General features: G+C 39.3%; 1 protein-coding gene across 1 annotated transcript in view; it reads left to right on the top strand.

The window, feature by feature from the left end:
- Positions 1-18,974, top strand: part of LOC306770692 (NLR family CARD domain-containing protein 3-like) — a gene marked incomplete at its 3' end in the record, with an annotated part of 23,415 nt that extends 4,441 nt beyond the window's left edge. Inside the window, exons 5-11 of the mRNA XM_079259592.1 lie at positions 83-259; positions 3,160-3,333; positions 3,787-3,960; positions 6,994-7,142; positions 9,614-9,680; positions 11,778-11,850; positions 18,891-18,974. Of these exons, the coding sequence (XP_079115718.1) occupies positions 83-259; positions 3,160-3,333; positions 3,787-3,960; positions 6,994-7,142; positions 9,614-9,680; positions 11,778-11,850; positions 18,891-18,974 (898 nt within the window). The remainder of the gene's footprint in view (positions 1-82; positions 260-3,159; positions 3,334-3,786; positions 3,961-6,993; positions 7,143-9,613; positions 9,681-11,777; positions 11,851-18,890) is intronic.
- Between the last annotated feature and the right edge of the window lie 22 nt (positions 18,975-18,996).

Here is an 18,996-nt window from a genome sequence, read left to right as displayed (position 1 = left end):
ACATACACAAGGGAAGTCTGATTGTGTTGAACTTTGGTGAGGACATCTTCCTAGATATTAATGAAGTGTAATCTTTGTTCAGGTTGGAGACCTGTAGTTTGTCAAAGACTGCCTGTGAAGTACTGGTCTCAGCTCTGAAGTCCAACCCCTCCCATCTGGCAGAACTGGACTTGAGTGACAACTGTAAACTGCAGGATTCAGGGCTGCAGCAGCTCTGTGATTTTCTGGAGAATCCATTCTGTAGTCTGAAGACTCTCAGGTAAGACACCACATTGTAGTTGTGCATTGATTGTCAAGGTGTGAAGATGTTGGACCCACATGCACGATTAAGCAATCTGGAGAATAAATTCATAACTTTGCCTCTATACGCCTCTGTCGCGCTTCTGGGGAAAGGCGAGTTCTGCCAAGCTGCATGGTTTCAGGTTCCGTACAGGATGAACTCACAGTGGGCTGGGGTTGCATTGACACAGAAAGGGATCTGCTAAGTGATCTACCTGACCCATTTCACCTCATTCTGTCTTTACTCTTCTCTCTCAGTCTGTTGTCCATCTTAACTGCTAGACTGATAAGATCATCCAAGGAATCAGGTTCATCTAGCACAAACAGTTCATCCTTTATCAGATCATTTAAGGCATGAAAAAATGCACTCTTGAAGGCTGTTGTGTTCCAGGAGGAAGCCGCGGCTAGGGTGCGAAATTCGATAGCAAATTCAGCCACCGGGCGCTGTCCCTGTCGTAGCTTCCACAAACCACTTGTTAAAGCCGATTTATCCATTACCAGATCAAACGTGGCTTTGAATTCATGAATAAATTCCTGAAATGAACATCCAAAATCTTGATACGCCTGGAAACGGCTCTCTGCCCATTTTAATGCCTTGCCAGTCAACAATCCCAGAATGTAAGAAATCTTTGCATCATCAGAAGGGAAGGAATGCGGGGCCCGATTAAACACAAGTGAGCATTGTAACAAAAACCCACCAACACGGCCCAACTCACCAGAAAACTTCTCAGGAGTGGGAATGGCAATGTGGTGGGGGGGTGGAGAAACCAAGGGTGTGACAGATACCTCAGAATGAGCAACAGGTTGAGGTGGAGGAGTTTGGAGGCTCTGCAGAAGATGTGTAATCTGATCCAGACATTGGAGAGTTGCGTTCTGCTGTTCACCAAGGGTCTGTAAAGCGGTCTCATGAGACTGAATTCTGGAGTGTTGTTCTGAGAGAGTTCTCCATATTGCTTCTGCTGGGTCAGAGTGGCTTGAGCGTTCTGTCATGGTGTGAAGATGTTGGACCCACATGCACAATTAAGCAATCTGGAGAATGTGAAAATGGTTTATTTGGTGAACTGAGGGGATGGTTCCGGAAAGACCCGAAGGCGGGGTTCTCTGCAAAGATAGATGTATGAGTAATGGAAATGATGGAATAATTCTCAGGGAAGTGAAGGTGTCCTACTTGTTTCGGAGTTGCCGTGAATTCGGGTGGTGTCAGGAGGTCCGAGAGGATGGATGTTGGCAGTGGGTGCCAGTGAGGGTCCTTTCGGTGGAGGGCGGATAGGCAGCGACAAGCTGATCGGATCCGGAGGATAGCCAGTGAAGAGAATGCCAGGTTATTGGTAGGGAGTGGTTGCTGGTGATGATTGGCTGCTGGGAGGGAAATCACAGGTAGCTCTGGAGAGTCCACAAAGGAGTGTCTCACAGAGGCTCAACGCTCAAGCGACAAAGGACTGGCAATCAGCTGCAGATATAGTGCTGGTAGAAGATCTCTAATTCTCCACAGGTGTGCAGACCTGCACACCTGTGGTGAAAACACCCTCCAGAAAATGGTTCCTCTGGCTCCCTCTGGTGGAACCTGAAAAATGTCCCAAAGAACCCACACCCCCTGACATTGATAATAATATGGTATGATAAGAGTTGTGTTCCGCCAAATTTCAGAAAAATGCAAATGCAATCAACAATGAGGATCTTTAAGATCTTCTTCATCGTTTTGTTTAACAATTTATTAACAATTAAATATGGATTTATTATTATTAATCACATTTGGTGCCTTCATAGAACGATGTTGGCCCATTTGGACCTGGACTGAGAATTCTTCATAGTCAGTGTATTTCCCAAATTTTAAACTACAGTTTATTTACAGTCTCAAAATCACCTTTTTCACAAAAATAAATGCAAGATTTAATCATTACAATGAAAAATGTAGGTGGTTAAAGCACACTACAAACAGCTCCCACTTACATTTTTTCATTGTCTGAATTTTTTAATGTTTCAGCAGCTAGCTCTGTCATGTTAAGGATGTGCTTGATTTTTAACTTTTTCAGTTTGATTTAATAATTAATAAATGTTTCAGAGGGAAGGAAGAGTATCTTTATTAAGGTTTTACAACATGAATTTTGGAGGAAAAAAGATTTACTATTTCTTGTCCTGCTACACACACAAAAAAAAAAAAAGCTGTAAGAACATATATCTAACTTCATTTAAAAAGTTGCAAACTTCTGGAAGTGTTGTATTTCATAATTTAACCACACTGCAACACTGCATGACACATGCAGTGTCGTCACTGCCAAATTTTCACAAATGTTAACTGTTTCTTCTTGTAACTTTCTTTTTTAAAATGTTATTGTGTTGTCTTTAGTTTACAGTTTGTGGACAAAAATGGGGCACAGACAGGATAAAATATGTCAAAAACTGTTCCGGGGTCTTCCATCTTGCCATAGACTGTTTTCTTTGTATAAGTGGTGGTTGTTCATCCAATGGAACTAAACACCACCACAGAATCACCCAAAATAAATAAATAGACCCTGGAAGACAAATTGTTCAATGATGAAATGCTTATTAGAAACTCGTCTCTGTAGTTGTGCACTCTTTTGATTGACAGAATATATTATAATAACATGATCTGCATTTGCCTGTTGTATTACTTTATATGTGTTTAGATAAATATTATAATATGGTAAATGTTTGTTGTGGTTTTGGATCATTAATTGTATATTTTTGTATAGTATTTGTTCACATTTCCACATAATGCATCAGAGATTCTGGTGGAGATGCAGAGTTTAACAGCTAAAGTTACGACATTGTTATTGATGCAGCAGCATATTTTTATTTAACAGACTTCTGCGTCATCTATTTGTCTGAACTGGCATTCTGCATGTTTCACTTCTTCAGATTAAAGGACTGCAGCTTGTCAGAAGTTGGCTGTGCTGCATTGGTCTCAGCACTGAAGTCCAACCCCTGCCATCTGAGAACTCTGGACTTGAGCTACAACAATCTGCAGGATTCAGGATTGAAGCTGTTGTGTGGTTTCCTGGAGAGTCCACATTGTAGACTAGAGACTTTGAGGTCTGTTTGCTGCAGAAAGTTTGAGTGTATATGTAAAAGAATGGTTTATGTGATAATTAGTAAAAATTAAGGCTTTTGATATGATTTGGTCCAGAAGCTGATATGCCTACTTACGTAATATTATTCAAAGCTCAGTTTGAGTTGAGGAAGTGAAAAGGGGAGGCTGAGGGCAGTAATAATTTTTTGTAATTTAGAACAGCCTAAGATTATATGCAACCTAAATTAGCAAGCTATACTGGTTTAAAGTAATAATTTTATATATGAATATAAATTATATATAAACAAATATATATGAATATAAATCATAATTTTATAGATGAACATGGGTTGTATTGATCTTTATTCAGAAAAGCAATAAAAAAAAATAATTTATTGTTAACCCTGCAGCTTATCTGAATGTGTCATAAGTGCAGCAGATTTATGATGCTTATGAATAATGTATTGTTTATTCAGGTTATGTTGGTGTGGTTTGTCAGAGGGCAGCGCTGCGCTTCTGGAGTTAGCACTGAAGTCCAACCCACTCCATCTGACAGAACTGGACCTGTCTGAGAACAACCTGCAGGATTCAGATATGAAGCAACTGTCTGATCTGGTGCAGAGTCCACATTGTAGACTGACAACTCTGAGGTCTGTAAAGGTGGAATTAATTATTTAAATTATTTAATTAATTATTTAATTTATTAAAGGTGGAATTAATCTATTCAAACCTTATATCCAGTGTTTGCTGTAAACCAACAACGTTCACCATGATGCTGTGACAGGAGGCTGGCAGAAGGCTTTGTTATACACAGAACCAACATGAAGAATGAGTACTGATGAGACACCCCTCTGCTGGGTCACATCATCATTATCAGAACAAACAAAAAACAATCATCTTGAAAACAAAGATCACTCAGCTGTTACTGGTTTTTAGATAAATTAAGATGACAAATGAGAAAGTCACGTTTCACAAGTTACTAGCAAATACCTTTCTGCTGTCATTGGCAACTGTTATCTCCTGCACTCATCCTCAATCCCTGTGTTTTTTCCACCCTTAACATGACGGATGTTTTTGCTGATCCTCATGCTGATGTGCTGTATCACTGACTCACCACAGATAGATCACATCTTCAGGAACAATCATTTTATCTGTGTGTTTCTCCCTCTCTCTACAGATGGAAGTGACTGTTTGTAAAGCAAACAGTGAACAGATCAGTGTGTGCTGAGAGATAATGAGCTGCATCCTGCTGATCCACAGAGTGAAGCAGCAACAGGTAGAAACCTGGGAAACTGAAAGGAAAGACAGTTTACTATGTCTCTACTGAGTTTGCATTGAGACGTTTTATATTTTTGTTTTCACATACTTCACATGGATGTGTATTAATGTTTAACATGTTTTGATTTTGGAATTTGGAAATGTTTTATTTGGAAGTAAAAACATGTTATTGATGAGTTATAATCAACTTTCACACATGAATTACAAGCTGGGCTAAAGATGCTCAGGAGCAGAGATGTGGAACAACACATATGTCTGTAACAGTTATTATTGACTGCTGGATTTTCCACCCACTTCTCCGGTTAAGTATTGGGCACAATAACTCTGAAGGATAATCAGGAATTCATCCTCTACTCATGTGTCTGTATTTATCACTAATGGAAGTATTATGTTTATGTAATTTGTTAAAGTAAAAAGCACACTGTAAAGTCAGCCATCACATCCGCGCTTTCAGTTTTCTTCTCCAAATATGAAGAGTCATGTTTGCAGTTTGATGTAACAGGAAATAAAACCATTTGTTGAAGGTGGACCACTATTTATTTATTTGTTGTATCATTCCAAACATCCAAAATTATGTTTTCAGAGGCTAATATGCAGACTAGTGCAGTTAAATGTCAAGTTCTGCACCAGTCTGGAAATTAAGTCTGATATGAGTCAGTTGTGTTGCAGCACAGAAACTTAGAACACATGCAGGACTGTGGCCATCGAGGGCCGGAGCTGCCCAACCTTGTGCAACGCTATGTCTACAAATGAACTAATTCTACTCTGTAACCTATAACATGCAGGTTGGACATCGTTCTGATGCACCCCGCCCCACCTGAGAACTTTAAATCAAGTATTGACTTTATACTTGTAAGATTTGCAACTTTGTGCATATACATACATATATGCTGAATATATATATATATATATATATATATATATATATATATATATATATATATATATATATATATATTCATTCTGAAAGGGAAACTGATCTAGACCTATTTGCATGTTTTTTGTCTATCAGTTATTTTTTAAATTGAGTTAGAATTGAAAGAAAAAAGAAATATGCAAGATAAACAAAAATTTATTGCAAAGATAGTGGGAAATAACCAGCACCTATTGAATTTTCCCCCCGTTGTTAATATAGTTCTATTTTGTGGATCAATATTAATAGTAAAATGTACAACAGCATTAATAACCCAAAACAACAAAAATAATGATCTTAATGATAGTAATAATAACAATACTATGACCAATGAAAATCTCTATTTTGAAATTAAAATAATTTTAATTTCTATCTGGTCAATTGTAAGCAAACAGTTAAACAATATTTTGTTTGTTTTTTGCAGCAAAACTATATGGTAAAAATAGGAAATATGTAGTGAAGAGAGTCCTTCTGTCTGCAACAAAAAGCCCAGTAAAATGTCTGACAGCGACCCTCTTGTATCATCCAAGTCCACTCAAATCCACTCTAGCCACTGTTAAGCCAAGCTGGGACCTTAATGTATCCCAAAGGATCAAGTATCTACGTAAAACTTGCACACTGAACAAGCTCATTTGATATTTTTTTGCATAACTTTAGAGTTTTCAGTAACCAAAGAAATCTTTATTTTCTATCTTAATGTTGTATATTCAGTTAAAAATTATTAGGAAAAAAAATATACTTTTTAAAAATAATGGCAGACAAAATATGTCAAAATCAGCTTTCTTAAAAAAAGTCCCCAGTATAGATAAAACCTGCCAGTGTGACATTTTCTTACCATTCTTACCTTTTTTTTATTATTGGTAATATATATGATGGCTCAATGACCTGAAGCACTTCCCTGAATCCCTCACTCTCAACAATGCTGAGTAGATGATAGTTCTTGATGAAGTTCAGGATTGCCCAGTGCAACGCCTGCTTTCTGGAAGCTTGGTGGTCAAAAATGAAATAATAAAAACTATGTATTCGTTGTGAATATGTCTGTATACCTGTATTGATTTCAGGTGTACTTGTGACCTCATTCTCATGCCTTGCCCTGCATAAATTGTATGAATGTGCGGAGTGGGTGTTGGAAAGTTTTAATGGTTTTGCTTGCACCCAGTATTGAATCTTGTAGGAGTTGTTTAATTAGGAGTTGGACATTGCTGCTGCTTGCCTTACAGTGAGACCAGGGATGGGTGGGACTTAAAAGTTCCCTCCGTATTGGTGACTTTGCTGTGTGGGTGTAAAGCCTGCCGCACACGAGGACTATCTGCTGAGCTAAAAGTCATTGGAGACTGTTTTCTCACCAGAGAGCTCGCCGTGTGCGCCTCAATTTCACCAACCTTTCTGGCTCGTGAGGCCTTGGGGGGGGGGAATCAAACTTGTTTGATATTTTTTGCCTCATCATATCATCCGCTCACGTGATTCGCTCACACAATTCCATGATGGCTAGCCATAGCAAAGTTTCTTATGACTACATTTTGGAGGATAAATTGGTCAAAATATGGCCAGGTTATCACTTCTTATATGTCACCTCGTCTGACTTCAAAAACAAGCGCGAGCAGGCAGTGAAGGAGATGGCAGCAAAATTTGACCGGACAGGTATGAATTGTGTAATGTCACGGGTACCAGCTAGGTTTAGCCATATTAACCGGGAATTTAAATCATCCTGTACACGATATTTTATAACTGATTTGACTTGCCGAGCCATATATGCATAAATACGGAAAAAAATATATGCCAGTTAGCAGAACAATTAACACTGACCATGGTGTCAATATCAATAATCCTATCCAGCCAACTCATACTTGCTTGTGGAAATAAGCTAGACTTGTATACAGAGTGTGTGTATTTCCCGTCATGATTTTTATCTCTGCACAGATATGATGGGTAAATTGATAGCTGAGTCTTGGATGGTATACAATTTACTTCAACCAAAACTCGATTGTGCCCCGCTATTAAGATGTTCAGTGCATAATGTAGAGTACCAGATGTAAATATTCCTGTTAGTTATTGCATCATAATACTAGATGCCAAGCCATCTTGGAATTGTGTGAGCGAATCACGTGAACGGAGGACGCATCTTGATGGTCACTTGAATTTCTGCCCTCAGCATGTAACTTTGGTAGCATGCACATGGTGAGTTTTTTTTTCCTTGTGAGGCAAAAAATATCAAACAAGTTTGATTTTCACCCCAAGGCCTTGCGAGCCAGAAAGGTCTGCGAAATTGAGGTGCACACCGCAAGCTCTCTGCTGAGAAAACAGTCTCGAATGACTTAGCTCAGCAGATAGTCCTCGTGTGCGGCAGGCTTAAAAGTGGGGACCTTCTTTTGTAGTGCTGTGTTGTGAATTGGGTGGGTTTAGAGGCTTTGTCTGGTGTCTCCTCCCAGCTTGGCCGTGCACTAAAGTGAGCAAGTGACTGGCTCAAATACGAACTGCAAATCTGACCACTGAATCCCATACAGGTCTGAGACTGGCTGCCTTATGAACTGTAAAAAATAAAGGTTGTGCTATTATTATTTTTTTGCCTCCATATTCATTCCCCCAGGGCCTCTGCCTAAGTGCAGGAACATTACAATACATACCATATAGAAAATATACAGGAGGTAGGTTATACCTTTCATATAGACTAAATATGAATACAGTTTTATGTTGAGTAACATCGATAAAATAAATACAGGACTGTTGTTTTTGCTTTAGTGTGGAGAAACCTGCTCCAAACAACAGACGGACGATCCTGCAAACTAAAACATGGCTGACAACCTCCTAGTTTTTTTACCCCCAGAAGTCGTGTCGAGGTTTAATTCTCCATGTAGATGCATGAAGACGGGAAGACCATAATGACTTGAGAACGTGGTGGGACAAAGCTGTGGCTCCCAGAACAACCAGTGGTTCAGTAAAAGTTCACCAGTACCTGAACTTCAAGGAAATAATGTTTCATATTTTTAAGCTGATCGTACAACTACACTGTAGAAATGAAAATGACAGAACCATGTTTTTTCCACATGTCTGACAGCGTGCAGCAGTTCTTCCACCTGTGTTTCAGAAATCTGCTCTCAGTCTTCAGCTGCAACCAGCAGAGGGTCAACCTGACTGGAACAGACCAGGTTTGAATGTTGCATCATCGTCACAGTTTCTGCTCTCAGCCTCCAACTTCTGCCTTCAGTTGCAACATAATCCCATGACGTGCTGATCTCTGGCATCTTCATCTCTCCTGATTCTTCAGATTCCTTCCACTCAGCTCCAATGCCTTCTGTTACGGATCCATCTTTGGCATAAATGTTAGGATAAGATCCAAAGTTCGCCTGACTCTCAGTAAGAAAACATCAAGCTCAAAGAGAGGCTGTAAAACTAAACCTGATGACGGAGTCAGACTCCTCAACAATGTTAATATTTTCATTTAAATTTGGTTTGACTTTGTTCTCATTTCTGCCTTCACTTCTTCCCGACTTCTCTTTCCATTTCATCTCCAGTGATTTCTCTGTTTTCTGATTTCATGTCACTTCTGTTTCTTTAACTGACATTTAAATAAATCATGTAAATCAGATACGAGAAGCTACCAGGAGGACAGGATGAGGACGGGAAAGTCAGAGCCACGTCCAGATCTGTAGGACTGGATTCTCCTAGAGACTAAAGAGATCATCTCTCTGCTGACCACCATAAAGAAGCTCCAGCTGACATGTCAGGAGGGTGGTGGGAAGTAAAACTACTTGCTGTGGTCCTGAAATTATTTCTATGAAAATCATCAGAATCAGCAGCGTAACTGTGTTTATGAGGACACGCTGGTGTAAACAGCAGAGTTGGGAACAAAAAAGATCAGATCATCTTGTTTTCTGTCATTTTATGGACTGCTTGTGTGAATGTTTTTCTAATGGTTTCGTTTAGTTCCGACGTTCAGACAGAATGAAGACGACGTCGCTGTAAGAGCTTTGAAATCCTGACCATCGGTACTTAGAATCCATCTCTGCTCTGGTAAAATAAGAAGTTTGGATGTCACATCATTTTATTCAGAGTTTTATTCAGTTTTTTCTCAGCATGGTTCAGGTCTGACCTCTAATTCTTGTATCTTCCAGGTGGAACTTCTCCGCAGAAGAGGAGCAGACTGAAGCCGAGCATCATCGGAGCGAAACCGTCTAAAAAGTAAAAATCTCTGAGACTTTGCAAAGTTTCACAAACATTTGTCTCAAACTTTGTTTCAATATAATTTTATAAATAAAATTTATTTGAAAAGTAAAATATTTAAGTCAACACTAAAATAAAATGAAGAAAAAATTCTGATGAAATTTACAAAAAGCAGCAAAATAATAAACTATACTTAATATATTAAAATAAATAAAAACAGAGACATTAAAAGGCTAATTTAAATGCTCGAGTTGGAGGAAAAGCAGTGAGAAATAAATAAAACAACACAGTTCTTTTAACATCTTTTCTCTCCAACATTTCCTGTTTAAAAACCAAGTTCGACAGTAGAACCGAATAGAAACGTTGTTACGTCACACTGCATCAACATGACGACATTCTGGGTGTTCTTCAGAAAATAAAGTCATAAATATGACGAAAAACACACTTATCTGTTTACAAACAAACAGAAACTAAAATCAACATATTCTAAGTTTCATTTCAGTGAGTGAAGTTCAGGAGGGTGAAGCTTTGGGAGAAAACCTCCTGCAGTCTGGTTCTTTGTGCTCCGAACTGCTTCCCAGACGCCACAGATACTGCTTGTCAGCACTGATGGAGAAAAGCAGAGAGAACATGTCTTTTTATTAAAACACTGAGTCAGAGATGAGACATGTTAATTAGCCTTGTTCGAATCATAGACTGCCTATGGTTTGAATGCATCACACACACACACACACACACACACACCCAGCAGATGGAGCTGTTTTTTAATGTCTCAATGTTTTTTTATTTATATTGTGACCTATGCGCAGAAGCACACTCAGTGTCATATAAATCTAAATCCTGTTTCAGGTATTTGTTCGTAGCAACAGAAAAACATGTTTACATGTTTTATTTGTAAATTGACATAAAAAATGTAACTTTTTCATAACTGGACAATGACTCAGGATGAAGATGTGGCTGCTTCAGACTGAATTTATGGCTTTTGTGTTGAAAGTGAAACTAAAATGTGTGAATCGTTTGGATGTTTGTCCTGCAGCTGCAGCTGGCCACTAGATGTCACTGTTGTGCTTCGTCTGTGCAGAGTTGGAGATTCAGGTCTTCTTTAAACAATCATGAAAACGTCTGAAAAGCTTCACAAGGTTTCATCTTCCGTCTCTCACAGCAGCTGACCGCCTGTCCAGGTGGTTTTATTTATCAGACTTAAACATCACCTTCCCTCCCAAAAGGCTCCACGTAGTTTTATTTAGAAGCTCACACACCATGCTGCTTCTCCTCTCAGCCTGATCGCCTCCTGATGTCTCCCTCCTCTGTTGATTACACACACCTGAGCTCAACCTCACCTGAGCCACTTACCTGCTGCAAGGCAAGTTTACATGTACAGCACATACAAAGAGCTACACAAAAAGCAAAAGATGGTTAAAGGAAGCTTTAAAAAGTAGAAAAAGCAGTAAGAAGTAGCAAAAATCATAGTAAAATCTTTCATGACAATGATTAAATCAAAGTAAGGTCAAAGTTAGCCTGCAGATTTCATTCATGACAACAGAAATGTTTGTAAGCAGGATTTAATCGTGTCTGCATTTGGTGAATGTTTTATATCCACAACAGCTGTATTCTACTTATGTCCCACACTGTGGAGAGAAGAAGAACGGAGCAGATGAAGGTGTGTTTTCAGTGATGCAGCAGCGTTATAAAGAGCAGCAGATAGATTTCCTGCTGTTACATGTCAGCTGCTGCTCCGTTTAAAACTAAAAGTGTCTGAGTTCTGATGAACATCTGATCTGTTAGTGAAACATCTGCATGAACATGGAGGCTGTCCCTGAACACATCTGGAGATAGAAGAGGTTTGGCTTGCTTCCTAAACACAGAGAAACAATCACAGAGCAGTCAGACTGATCTCAGAGCAGACAGATGAAGCTGATCAGCTGCTTGGTGTTGAAATGAGACAGTCTGACATCAGACTGGATGGAATTAGAGTTTGATGATGGATCAACACTCGTATTCGCTTTCACATCAGTTCAGTCGCTGATGACAAGAAGCTTCCAGATCATTTGATTGACTAGCTGTTGTCTGTGTTTCTGCCCAGTCCTGAAGCTCGACGTCGTTCTCCTCCAACAGCTGCTGGGAAGGCTGCAGCTTTACGGGGAACACCACAGGCCTGGACTACAAACCTGGCTTTTCTCTGATGGAGGTAACTTCAGGTCGGAACCTGGGTTCTCCATCCCATCATGCTGGGTCACTTCTTACTGGCGTAAGTCACTATGGCAACTTAAAGGGTTCCTATTATGCTATTTCGAGTTTTCTACAGTGTAATAGTGATGAATACTCATCAGACATGTGATAGGCACCGTTTTTTCATCACCTAAATGCATGTTTGAGTTTTCCAGCACTCTCGCCTTTCGGTTTCCATGGCGATAAAAACGCGTCGTTTTGGAGACTTTTTCCAACTTCGAGATTCTAGTGACGTCCTGGGGACGGGACTCAGTGATTTGTCATCTTCCCTAGGTTGTACACATTCATGAGAAGAAAGCGACACCCGCCTTCACTGCTCAGTATAAGACGGAGGAAGCTAAAGCTATGGTGGACATTCTCAATGCTAACATGTCGCACAAGAAATGCTTCTTCAGCTGTGAGGGAAGACTACTTTTGTTCACATCTTCCGAATGAAACGACAGCTAGACAGCAACTGTTTTTTGGACGCAGCCACAGCTTTGGAATATTTGTGACCGGCACTTCACTGCAGACTGCTGGATAAACAGGGTGACGGGGATTTGCTTCCAGGCTTCTGCTGACAGGAGGCTCTCTTCCTACAATCAAGGACCAAGTTTCTCATCCAGAGACACAAGCTGTAAGTAAAACATAAAAATTACTCAAAAAACTTTGTGTTGTTTAGATTGGTGCATGAGCTGAAGTTAACTGCTACTAACATAACCATGCTAAAAACATTCTGGTGATAAGCTATGTAAAACAATAGATCTATAAGGAGAGATGCTATTAATGTGATGAGACATCACTGATGACCATGCTAAAAACATCCAGGTGATTAGCCACTTTAAATCAAGATGTAAATTGGGGGGGAAAAGAAGCGATCATCACCGTAGTTCTAATGGCTGCCCTGTCCAGTTTAATAGGAAAACACAAAGCTAGGTCTTCTTTCAGTCAGATGTGGTCTTCACAATGATTCATCACTTTTTTAGTTCAAATTTATCTCTTCTGGACCGGGAATTTGTTGTCCACGCTGTCTAAATGCTCAACTTTCCATAAATTTGAAATGTTATTATTCTCATAAGTACTTGTGGGACGCACGGCCAGGACACAAAAACATTCCCTTTGCTGTGCACATGGACTATGAATGTTCTAAGAGATAACTGTATTGCTACAGATGTCAACAATGTCAGGTTGGAGCTCTGGCTGTAGACAGACTTCTTTGCCACAGAATGCTGTGATGCAACACAGTATTTGGAAGTTCAGAGTGTCATGCCATGTAGATGTTAGAGAACTTAAATATTATTTTAAATATTTTTACAGCAACCTATGAAGAACTATATATACACATGTTTGTATTTATCAGGGACCCAGGCTACTGCTGTGACTGCCAGTGCTGGTACAGAGACAAAGCAATGGAAACCTTTGGGACAGTTCTCATCCCCTCCAGCCAAGCCATCCACATCAGCAGTCAGACCAGCAGAAAGGCCACGTATCGATTATTATAAAACTTTTATAAGTTATGTTATTGTGGAAAAAAAAAAAAGTAAACAAAGTGCACTCAGCATTGCAAACTTTTATTTATTTATTTATTTTTTTTTTTTAGGATATGTCAGTGAGCTGATGAGGCTTCTCTTCCTGCTGCATCTGTGGAGGAGCTGAAGAAGTTCCAGTTCCAGAAGACCTCAGTGCTCAGTATATGAGAGGCCACCAAATGAAGAAGTCGTCACGAGGCACTTGTCACATTTCAGTGGAGTGCCAGCTGGAAGCTGGTGTAGCTCCCATTCTGATCTGGAAACTCCTGACATATCTGGTCTACAACATATGACTGGATGACCATCCTGATGTGTCGTCTCAGGTATTCCCAGCACCAGTAACAAAGCTGCAGTCTGTAAGACACCTACAGCCTCTGCAGGGGAAGAACATTATATCAGGTGTTGGTCCTGGACAGTGGTGCACATTGTAAATATTTTATTTATCTTACTAATTTAGCTCACTTGGAAAAGAAAAGCTCTTTTGTACTGTTTTACTGTGAAACTGCAATAAAAATGTTGACAAAAGTGACTGGTTTAACTGGTACTGTACAGGAAAGGAAAACATTTGTTTCACTGAACTCACTCTGCCACAGTCCTCCTGAGTTGGTCCATAGTCAACTATGTATGTTTTGTTTGTTTTGTAGTGTGTTAATGTTGATGCAGTTGGCTTCCATGTCTTCGTATAGCCAAGGAAAAAATACATACATGTCAGTTTTCTAATTGTTTTAGAACTTCTAGGTTTAGATCTTAGATTTTCTAAATTATATTATGTCTGTGACACAATAGTTGCATTGTCATAACAACACATTGTGGAAGATGGTGGCTGACCCCTAATGTCCACATTGTTCCGTAGTGCTTACGGCATTTGCTAAGGATGTCTGAATGTCCAGAGAGAAAAAAAAGTAGTGCACTCAAAATTACCCACAATGCATCTTGAAAAGTAGTGAGCATCGATGGTCACGAGACGGGTCAATATGAATCACAAAGATCTGCAGGCACGAACTCATAGAATAAATTTCAAAGCAGGTAAAAAGAAAATCTATAGATATTTCATTTTTTTATCCTTATTTGTTGGATAAATATGCAACAAAGAATGAAATACTGCATAGGAAAATAATGTATTTTCACAGGAGTTTAGATTGAATTTGGTGGTTGCCGTGGTTACAGCCGGAAGTCACGTGGTCTGCGGCAAGAATAAAATAGCTTTGTGTCCGAATTCCCACCAGAATGAGTTCACAAAATAGTCTGCTATATAGTGTAGCACTATATATTAAATGATGGATTAGGGCAGTGGTTCCCAAACTGGGGGGCCCAGAGTTATCACAGGCGGGGCACGGCAAGGCTAAATAAAACTTGGAAGTTTTAGCACTGGATAAATTTGTAAAAGCAAAGGACATGATGATAAATCAACAAGAAAGACTTCAATTAATAAAAAGAGAACAAAATATGATGGAGCATATCTGTCCCTGCTTGACCAGTGATAGTAATCATCAATGATGGGTAATAATGAGACCAGTCTTTTGAATGTACTAAAATATTATCATTTAATATAATGAAGTATGAAGCCAAACAATTTACACCAGCACTTGGGGACTTTTCATCCTCAACACAAAGAAAAGCCTGCAGGTTACTTTAGAAATGAACTATCCAACTGTCATATATCGCAAAGTTGTTTCACTAAAGCAGCTTCGTCTCATAGAAAACGCCACTCACATCAAGTAGTTTGCAGAGAATCCTGGTTTAAAATGTTTCACACTGAAGCAGAAGAATGGATAATAATACTGACATGGTTTTAAGCATAGTTACCTGCAGTACAGCCACTAAAACTAAAGACGCATTTCTTAGGATGTTTCTTTGGTTCATGTGACGGGAGGGGGGGGGGGGGGGGGGGGGGGTCGACATTATTGTTGTTGAAGAAAAGGGGGCCCTACAGAAAAAAGTTTGGAAACCACTGGATTAGGGGACAGTGCTGACATTCAAACACAGCCCATGTTTTGCCACTCGAACACAAGAGATTAGCTTAGCAGCTAGAAATGCATGAAAGTGTTAGCAAATAGCAGCATTACCTTATCCATATCTTGTTCCTGAGTTGTTCACTCTTGTTTTCAGGGTCTGATTCTGGCTGCAACATATATGACTGTTTGGTGTTGACATTATTAAGTAGCTGCTCTGGTTGGTTACGTTGGTCCGTGTCTCTACGAGGAAAACAGCTCATGTGCACACTCCCGACAACTACTGCCAGCAGTTGACCAGTCAGACTCAAGCATAGGCCAGAGCTTTCTCTGTTCACCTGTTCTGTTTTTGGCAGAGGGTGATCTGAGAGGATCAATACAAAATAAATGAAGGGGTTTGTAAAAAAAAAAAAAATGTGTTATTATTTCTTCCCCTTCTGGACTTGCTTATAAAATTAAATTAAACTGAAATGTGCATAACATAGCCACTTTAGACTGAAAAACATGTCATGTTCTGGATAAGGGCTGTAATATACCTGCTGTGTTCGCTTACGAAATGACAACGTTCATCTCCGTATGTTTATTTACCTGCTGCAAACAACGCAAGCAAACTGCAGCCAAAATGTTCATACTGGAGGTCACCACTAGGGGGCACTAAGACTCTGAACAAGGGAAAAGCTCATTCTGCTGATATTGTTTTCCTGCAGCATTTCAGTAAACAGCTGTTTACCAATCTTTTGCGAACTGTTAGACACAATGTTTGTCCCCGTGCAGCAGAGAAATGATTATTAAAATGTCCGCAGTTACAAAAAAGGTCCAGTGTTGTGTTCATGCTCTTGTTTGCACGACCGCTTCTAGCGTTCAAGTGTTTACTTTGTGCACAAGGCACGTAAACTCATATCAACATGACTTGTTGTCAAGTCGGTTTGGCTCCAGCAGGGTTGCTTCTGAAACAATGATGTTAATAATAATTCTCACACATGGCAGAACTGCAGAACCATGAATTTATTAAGGAAGTAGTTGTGCAGTAATAGTGAGGAATTAATATTCCAACACAAAACACACCAACTCAGAGTGCTGAGCCTCAAAAGGACAGGAAGGAACTGAGGAAGCTCCGTCTGAAACATCTGGGTCAGAATTAGGTGGAATTATCAGAGTGCCGTGTGTTTATAATGTTGCATAAGAGTCGCAATTATCTGCCGGCATTCCTTCCTCCCGTTGCCGTGGCAACAGTATTGCTTTTAGTTTGAAATCTTATTTAGTTTTAAGAACGATCTGCTACTGAGTGATGTGGAACGATTATCTGCTTCTCCATGGTAACGTAGCTGCTCTGCAGGGTTGCTGCATGCCTGTGATTGGTTAGACGCTGCAAACTCCGCCCCTTTTATATAAGCATGAGTTTATCAAGGTGGAAAAACCCTGGCTGAGTTAAAACCAGTTTAGCAGCTCACCTCATTAGCACTGTGAATGTCGGGACAAGAAACGAGTATGTTTATCCTGTTTCATTATGCAGGCCTCAGGCTTCACAGGAGCTCAGGTTACTAAAACACACACACCTTAAGAGTACAAACACTCCTCCTGACACCAAACATTAACAACAAAATAAGATTCATGCAGTCAGACAACTCTTTAAACAAGATGTATTAAATGTAAAGTTTGTCAGAAAGAAGCGCTCGTTGCACCAAAATGTTTGTGAAAATAGATGATTTAATTAGATGTGTGAAAAAGAAAAGTCTTCATCTGAAACTGATAAATATATCTAAACTATAAAAGCAAACAAATCTTTTGATGATGACCTCGTTCCTTTCTGTCAAGTGAAACAAACGTCCTTATCCACAACAATAAGTCCTGATTACCGAAACCAAAAGCACTGCTCATGTTCTGTCTATTATAACACAGACTGGAAAATGATTTGTAGTTCGTATCAATAAGCCTTTCATCCACAACATTCACTTTAAATGGCTGATTCTGTGTTTTATTATAAAACAGGTCATAAAAAACCTGGAAAACTTATGGAATTTTAAAATTCAATTTCCAGGCCCTGGAAAAGTTATTGAAAATATTTATTTTGTCAGAAATTTTGGAAAAGTCATGGAAATATAAAATGTTTCATCAAATATCCAAATAAAATTGATGTGCCATGATAAAGTACAAATTGCAATGGACTGTCTCTATATTTTGGTAGTGATTTAAAAAAAAAAAAAAAAAAAAAAAATGGATTCAGTCTGCCGGCATGCATGCACCTTTGGACTGCAGGCACACTTGTAGAGGAGACCGTTGTGGGTACCAGATCTGCTCAGACTGCACCTGTCGAGGACATCTCATTATATTGCGCTCCATTAGAGTCTAACAAGATGCTTGTCGTCTCTAATTAATCAAGAAAATCATGCTTTTTTTCACCTTTCCTTTGGCAAACTAAACATGTTTTCTCCAGACCAATAAAGCCTCTTTGAATCGAAAGGTATATCAATTTTATGATCATGGCAGCCTGTCAATACATTGCAAACGTGTTTAAACCACCACCAAGTGGAGTTTGTCCTCTTAGTGATACACTTGTCCGCTTAATACATATATGCACACTGAATTACAAACTTTGCATATTTTGTCTCTAGTTTTAGGAGTAGAAGTTGATTTTAATTCATATCCCTATGCGCTACTTCTGTTTCTCTTTAAATGAAGCAATAAGCTGTCATGTGATTCCTTAAGTGTTAAAACGTGAATACCTCTACCTGCATCAGACTTAAAATATTTCACATTTTAGACGATGGGGGTTTGCTTTCTGGAGTATTTTGTATTTATTTTATATTTTTATTTTGTTAAAAGTTAATAGGACTCATTTGTTCCACAGAGTTCCAGGATTTGCATATTCCGAAATTAAAATGTACTGAAGTGCGCCTGTCTGGTGCTTTTTGGTTTTACAGAGTCGCCATACTGTACATTTCAGATGTAGACCTAACAGAACCTAAGTCACAATTTCTCCATTTGGGGCCCAAAGCACCAACCTCTAAAGAACACTGGATCAAGCATCTATTATACCTCTGATTCTGTGTATTTTTTCCAGAGATCAGTGCTGAGGTCCCATGGGCCCTACCGGAAGGGGCAAGATAGGCTCTCGATCTTAAGTGGTGTCATGATTATCAGTTTTTGTTGGTCATGGAAATTCTGTAAAAGATTTTGGAAAAGTCATGGAAAATCACTGGTGAAAAAGTGTAAGAACCCTGAATGAGAGAAAAATAAACCTGTTTAGACATAAAAACAAATCTCAGATGTAAGTCGCTTTGTTGAAAAGTATCTGCAGAATAGAATAGAATAGAAAATTGTATTCCTCTCCCTCAGACTCGCTGGCGGAGTTGAACCAACATCACAGACCAGCTGTGATGAAAGAGGATCTACAGATTAAAGTTGTTTTTATTCTTATTGCACATTAAAGTTAAAGATTAAAAATGCGTCTCTCAACAGCAGTTTCTGGTCTTAATTTCCACCTTTATCATAAAGTCAAAGCGATCCCCCCTCCTGCACACCTGATTGACTCTTTACAGGCCTCAGCGGAGCTGAGTGACATCCAGATGAGGGAATTAAACCTTCGGATTCAGGTGCAGATGCATCTAAAAGGTGCAGGATAGCGGATCTTAGTCTTTTATATCA

The sequence above is a fragment of the Telmatherina bonti genome (assembly GCF_933228915.1).
Source record: "Telmatherina bonti genome assembly, chromosome: 20".
Lineage (NCBI taxonomy): Eukaryota > Metazoa > Chordata > Actinopteri > Atheriniformes > Telmatherinidae > Telmatherina > Telmatherina bonti.
The sequence above is the reverse complement of the archived record's forward strand: the minus strand, read 5'-3'. Positions and strand labels throughout refer to the sequence as shown.